We start from the raw sequence: 6,878 nt of genomic DNA, 5'->3' as shown, positions 1-6,878 counted from the left end.
TCTCTCTAGTCCCCGCCTTTCTAAGAGCCTACTCTGCTCTAATTGGTCAGTTGGCCCAGTCTGTTGTGATTGGTTTACTGCTAACAGCACATGTCGGAAACAAAGCACCTATAACCATATTTCAATTTCAAATCCTGAGGATTCCTTAGCACAGTGGTACGAACATTGATGTGCCTGTTTTATCTAATCAATTCAAGCCCTCATCCTTTTGAAGTACATGCAAAGTAGATTCGGGATGCTGAAAACAGCACATTCTCCATGTCAACAAGCACTGGGGACAGGTGGATGGCGACGAGATCCCGGTGGCAACGTTTTTTTAGAGACAGCGCAGGGCTGCAAGCATCTAGTAGTGATGGGGCTGGAGGACTGGCTGAGCTAGGTGATGGTGGTAACACAAGACTTGTCAAGGCCACAGTCAGAATGACACAGTCAATGCAGGTTAATGAAAAGAACAATTATTAGTCCATAAACAGCTGTAATTCTGAACCAACTGACAGATCATAGTCCAAACATTTCTCATTGTGCAATAAAGATTTAGATACTGGGTGGGATAGGGTGGAAGTCGACAAGTCCCCATTAAAGTCCCTCACCCAGTCTTCGGCCGCTAGTGTCACAGGCTCACTCCCCTGGTCAGATTCACGCTGGGGCTCCACTTCCGGGGGATTGGCAAGCTCTGTCCTCTTGTCCGTAATGCTGTAGCCCATGGGGTCTCTGGTTATCGTAAGCCGCCCCTGGCAAAGACCACAAGAATCAGACAAGTCCTCTGCACAGACCCCTACTGCCAGTTTCGTCTCCATACCAAAATATTCAAGTACCAAAATGTATGCTTACATGATTAATTCTTCTCGCCCAAACCATCTTTGGCTTCAATATGAGACTGCAAGGATTTACAAGAACAATACTTTATTATCATTGTGTTGCTCACACTACATTATTTATTTTTAAAAGGAGGTGGAGTAACGGTCACCCTTAGAGACTCCACCTACCATTAAAGTATATTTATACCGTGTTTAGCCAGTGAGAGCTCAGTGATCGTCTTCTTCATCATGACCATCATCATCATCTCTCTGCTCCTGCTGGCATCTCTGCTGCCACACCTGACCTTCACTGGTGAGATTGACTATATAACAGTATATTATGATGATGTATTTTAAAGAGTATTTAATTTGTATGTGCTGATTAAGTTGACTGACAGCACTCCCTCTCTCTCTCTCTCTCTCTCTCTCTCTCTCTCTCTCTCTCTCTCTCTCGCTCTCTCTCTCTCAGCTCATGTGAATGTGGGTATAGTGAACGGCAACGAAGCCAAACCCCACTCCAGACCCTACATGGTTTCTCTACAGACAAATGGGCAACATAACTGCGGTGGATTCCTCATTTCTGATCAGTTTGTCTTGACTGCTGCACATTGCTGGGAAAAGTAAGTCTTTATGAGTTAAAATCTCCTTTTACTGTTACTGCAGTGCAACCATACAATATATTGATCATACTTATCATACTTAGATCGTACTTATCTGACCGCTACCATTTTGTCTATTTGAATGGAGAAAAATCGATCATAACTTCAGTAAACTATGGAGTGCCGCAGGGATCTGTGTTGGGCCCTCTATTATTCTCAATATATATGATGCCACTTGGAAATATTATAAGGAAACATGGAATTAGTTTCCATTGTTATACTGATGACACTCAAATATATATTTCATCACGGCCGGATGAAAACGCTAAATTATCCAAATTGACAGAGTGTGTTAAAGATATAAAAGATTGTATGACACGTAATTTTCTTTTATTAAATCCAGACAAGACAGAGGTAATACTTATCGGTTCAAAAAACCGCCCACAGAACCTCTCACAATACAACTTTGACATCGTAGGATGTCCTGTTACTTTATCCTCTACAGTAAAAGACCTGGGTGTTATACTCGATTGTAACCTGTCTTTTGAAAATCATATTTCATATGTTACAAAAACAGCCTTTTTCCACCTTAGAAACATTGCTAAGCTACGTGATATGTTATCAGTTTCTGATGCAGAAAAGTTAGTTCATACATTCATGACCTCGAGACTAGATTACTGTAATGCTTTATTAGCTGGTTGTCCTGCATCCTCAATAAACAAGCTACAGTTAGTCCAAAATGCAGCCGCTAGAGTTCTTACTAGATCAAGAAAATATGATCATATAACACCGATTTTATCATCACTACATTGGTTACCTATAAAGTTCCGTATTAATTACAAGGTATTGCTACTGACTTATAAAGCCCTAAACGGCTTAGCTCCAGTCTATTTAACGGATCTTCTATCGCCCTATAATCCATTGCGCTCTTTAAGATCAATAAATTCGAGGCTTTTGGTCATACCTAGGATATCCAGATCAACCAAAGGAGGGAGAGCATTTTCACATTTGGCTCCGAAACTCTGGAATAGTCTTCCTGATACTGTTCGTTGCTCGGACTCGCTCTCCCAGTTTAAAACTAGATTAAAGACGCATCTTTTCGGCCAGGCATTCATATAATATTTTTAATCTTACAGTTCAAACTACAATCCGGCCTCTAGTTCATAAATGCCAGAGGAGAACTGGTCCCGACTGAGCCTGGGTTCTCCCAAGGTTTTTTTTTTTCTCCATTAGGTCACCTGATGGAGTTTTAGGACACCATTAGGTCACTTAATGGAGTTTTTTCGGTTCCTTGCCACTGTTGCCTTTGGCTTGCTCAGTTGGGGATATTTTGGGGATATTTAATTTTATTTTATCAATCAATAAATTCCACTAGAAACAAACCTTGTTGTATTATTTTATTTTAATTTAATACTGTGAAGCTGCTTTGATACAATCTGTATTGTGAAAAGCGCTATACAAATATACTTGATTTGATTTGATTTGATTTGATATTGTATGACATAATGCGCATTTCCAATATGCCTTTTAAACAGACAAATGATTCTGACGGTTGTGGTTGGTGCTCATGACTTGGGTACACATCATTCAGAACACATCGGAGTGAAGTCCTACATTCCGCATCTAAAATATATATCCAGGCCTATGCAGAATGACATCATGCTTTTGAAGGTAACATCCTGTAATACATAAAAAAAATTAAAAAATTAAATAAACTTAGCCTCCTTAGCCTTCAGGGCTTCTGTACAAAATCAGTATAATCCAACGAACTTCAGTCTTATAAAAGATTGTTTATTAAAAATGGTTGTATTTTTTAATTACAGCTAGAGAAAAAAGTCAAACTAAACAACAAAGTTAGACTGATATCATTACCAAAGAAAGGAGAAGACGTGGAAGCAGGAACTCTCTGTAGTGTTGCCGGCTGGGGAAGACTGAAGACTAATGGCACACTGAGTGATCATCTAATGGAGGCAAACGTGTATTTAATGAATAACAAAAAATGTAGCTATAAATGGGGAAAGTTCTTCTCAGTCTCAAAGATGATGTGCGCCCATGGTCATGGTGGATCCTGCCTTGTATGTTCAAAAAATTATTCACAGACTTATGGTAATGTACGAACTGGTTTCACTAGTGACGTGTTGATCTGTGTTTCTTAACAGGGGGATTCAGGAGGTCCTTTGGTTTGTGGAAACACTGCAGTTGGTGTCACATCTTTCGGTGACCCTGATCGCTGTAATTCACCTCAACATCCTGAAGTTTATACCAAGATTTCAGCATATCTTCCATGGATCCGCAGAGAAATTGAAAATATTAAGTGACTTCATTGAAACTAAAAAAGCAAGAATTTGTTTTTCTTTAATTTTTCTATAAACCCATTAAAATATCACATGGCAAGAATCAGTTATAGTCAAAGTGTTCTCATTGTCACCTCACCTCACCAACACCCCCACTTTCCTATACATTCATATCTCAATAGATGGGGAAAAACTGAAACACCCAAAACTGTTGCTAAAATTAAAATAAAATAAAAATTCAAAACAGCAATGATATCATGACCTGTGCTCTTTCAACAACAACAAAAAAATCATACAAATTATATAATATTTTTTATGAATAAAACAAATTTTCAGACAGGTCAAAATAAAATATAAAATAAAAACAGTGAAAAGCCTCCAGGATTTGAGTTGTAATATCTTCCTGCAAAAGTTTGGTAAGTCTTATCTAACCACAGATGGTGAGTTAGTTTCAAGCTCACACCTGTTTTCTCACATCTAACAGAATTTACAAGAAATATTAGGCATGGATTACATCATGTGGCAGATTAGTCAACTCCCATCAAGAACGCAAACATAACACCTATCTTTTCCACTTCATTGCAAAGTGAGAACCACATGAAGCTGTGAAAGAGGAAGTATGAGCACTATAAGGGGACCACCATGCAGACCACTTTACATGAAATACCATCATCAACACTGAAGAGAACTTCAGCACTCCAGATAAACCTTCCCTGAACAGCATCATGATCGTCTCTGCGCTTTTGCTAGTCACCCTGCTACCATATCTGACCCTTCAAGGTAAGTCTGATAGAAAAAGAGAGCTTTCTATTGCATTATATTAGTCTGAAGGAACATTTAGTCAAATCTATTTCTAATCTAACCAACCTAAACTAATTTCTCTCTCAGCATCTGTGGATGTAGGTATAGTGAACGGCACAGAGGCCAGACCTCATTCAAGACCCTACATGGTCTCCATTCAAAGAAATAACAAACACATATGCGGTGGCTTCCTTGTGTCTGAACAGTTTGTTATGACGGCTGCACACTGCTTTACACAGTAAGTTTTTTGTTCAGTTAGAATTTCGTTGTGAGACAAAGAGTCCCAGACCGCTGCAAAAGGGTCTTCACTTGGTGTGACTACTTACTATATATATAGTGATACCAAGATACTAACATACTATGATAGTACCCAACCTAGTGGGTACACGACTTAAAGGGAGTCTGCCAATTATAGTTTGAACCCAAAATGTGTTTATACTTAAACCTAAACCAAAGTTACCAAACTTAAAAATGTGTGCCTTTGCAATGGAAGCATCATAACAAAGTATGCTATTACAATATGGTTCTAAATTCATATTGTTATACTGCAAGTCAAGCCTAAAATGCAAAACTCAATTTTGAGCAGTCCTCATTTACAACTAAAACGGATGTTTTCTTCCTCGTCTTGACAGAGGAGAGAATCTGACAGTCGTGGTTGGAGCTCATGAGCACAATCATGGTAGCCGCATGGAAGTGAAGTTCTACCACATCTACCCTGGGTATGAGTCTAACGGTCTGCTAAATGACATCATGCTACTTCAGGTAAATGACTCAGCTAGATTTTTCAGGGCAAACTGCAAGAAAACTATTTTATCCTTTATGCTATACAAAATTCTGAGGAAGAGAAAACTATACTGAATGTCCTAAACCCTTTGTTCACATTGCACACAAATTTTATTTGGTTTCAAAACTAATTTCAAAACTAATTCAAAACTAATTTACAGGACAAACCACATACGCATATGGTTATGGTTTGTATTGGGATTGTAAACAACATTGATTTTACAGTGTATGTGTGTTAGTTTTTTCAAATTACAAAATAAAAATAAGAAAAGCCTTAGAGGTATAATCGGATAACTGGTGTAAAACTGCAGCCTCATGCAATTATACATAGGCTGCAAAATGAATAATAATCAATTACTATGAATCATTTATTTTGAATCATATATTTTTTTTATATAATAAATAAAAAAAAATAAAAAAAACTTACACTGATGAGCCAAAACAGTATCACCACTCACAGGTGAAGCAAACAATGTTGATCTGCCAGCAAGGTCACATGTCAAGGTCTTGGTTGATTAAGTGAACAGTCATTTCTCGTAATCAACGTGTTGGATGCAGGAGAAATGGGCAGGAATAAAGATGTGAGCCATTTTGTTGCTCCCGGTCAACAGTGGTGAGAATTTACCAACAGTGGTTCAAGAATGGGCGCCCAAGGCTCATCAATGCACGAGGACGACAAAGTACATTCCAGGATTTTTCTCCATATAGTGGACTTCAATGGGGTACAATGGTTTGAAGGTCCAAATTGCAGTTTCAATGCAGCTTCAAAGGGCTCTATGCGATCCCAGGACTATCTGCTACTAACTTCTTAGTGCCAGAGACCACAGAACACCCCTTTCAGGACTCTTGTAGAGTCCATGCCTTGGCGGTTTGGTGCTGTTTTGGCAGCTCGTGGAAGACTAATAGCATATTAGGCAGGTGGTCATAATGTTTTGGCTTATTGGTATATGTAGCAATTACAAAGTACTAGCACCTAATATTTCCATTATCCTTTTTTTAAATAATTTGGTTAAATTTGTCATTTATATTCATTTTGAAAATTATCAGCAATAATGTTTGAATTACTTGATGCAGCTGCGTATAAAGGTCAACAAGAGCAAAAAAGTCAACTGGATCTCCATACCAAAGAAAGATAAGGACATCAAGGCCAAGGCCCAATGCAGTGTTGCAGGATGGGGGAAAACAACCACCAATGGTCGCGCAAGTGCTAAACTTTTGGAGGTTGATGTCAAAATCATTGATAAAAAAGCATGTCAGAAGTACTGGGGGAAAACGTACTTCCCCTCAAGGATGGTGTGCGCAGGGGGTCATGGAGGATTTTGTCAGGTACAAAGTATATTCTGGAGACATCATAAATAGTGTAGCAGTTCAATTTTATTCACATGCTGTAACATTCTCCACTTCTCAGGGTGATTCTGGAGGACCTTTGGTGTGCGACAAAGTTGCAGTTGGTGTTGTTTCATTCAATCAGCGAAAGAACTGTGACTCACCTACATTACCCAATGTCTATACCAAGATTTCCAAATTTCTGCCTTGGATAAAATGTATTGTTGGAGGTGTGAAGCAAAATCTTGATTAATAAACATTTTATTTTCTAACAACAC

General features: G+C 38.6%; 2 protein-coding genes across 2 annotated transcripts; both read left to right on the top strand.

Annotated features, from left to right (window-relative positions):
- The first annotated feature begins 210 nt into the window (after positions 1 to 210).
- LOC311084971 (cathepsin G-like) lies at positions 211 to 3,795 on the top strand. The gene is made up of 5 exons (XM_084117339.1): positions 211 to 1,110; positions 1,267 to 1,417; positions 2,932 to 3,067; positions 3,220 to 3,471; positions 3,556 to 3,795. Exons 1-5 carry the CDS (start codon positions 1,047 to 1,049, stop codon positions 3,712 to 3,714), a joined length of 762 nt encoding a protein of 253 aa, XP_083973465.1. The 5' UTR covers positions 211 to 1,046; the 3' UTR covers positions 3,715 to 3,795.
- On the top strand, positions 3,713 to 6,878 carry LOC311084972 (granzyme-like protein 1). The gene is made up of 5 exons (XM_084117340.1): positions 3,713 to 4,470; positions 4,579 to 4,729; positions 5,124 to 5,253; positions 6,349 to 6,600; positions 6,683 to 6,878. Exons 1-5 carry the CDS (start codon positions 4,416 to 4,418, stop codon positions 6,851 to 6,853), a joined length of 759 nt encoding a protein of 252 aa, XP_083973466.1. The 5' UTR covers positions 3,713 to 4,415; the 3' UTR covers positions 6,854 to 6,878.

This window comes from Abramis brama (genome assembly GCF_963993115.1).
Source record: "Abramis brama genome assembly, chromosome: 6".
NCBI classification, from domain to species: domain Eukaryota; kingdom Metazoa; phylum Chordata; class Actinopteri; order Cypriniformes; family Leuciscidae; genus Abramis; species Abramis brama.
Note: the sequence above shows the minus strand (reverse complement) of the source record. Positions and strands in the feature narration are given on the sequence as shown.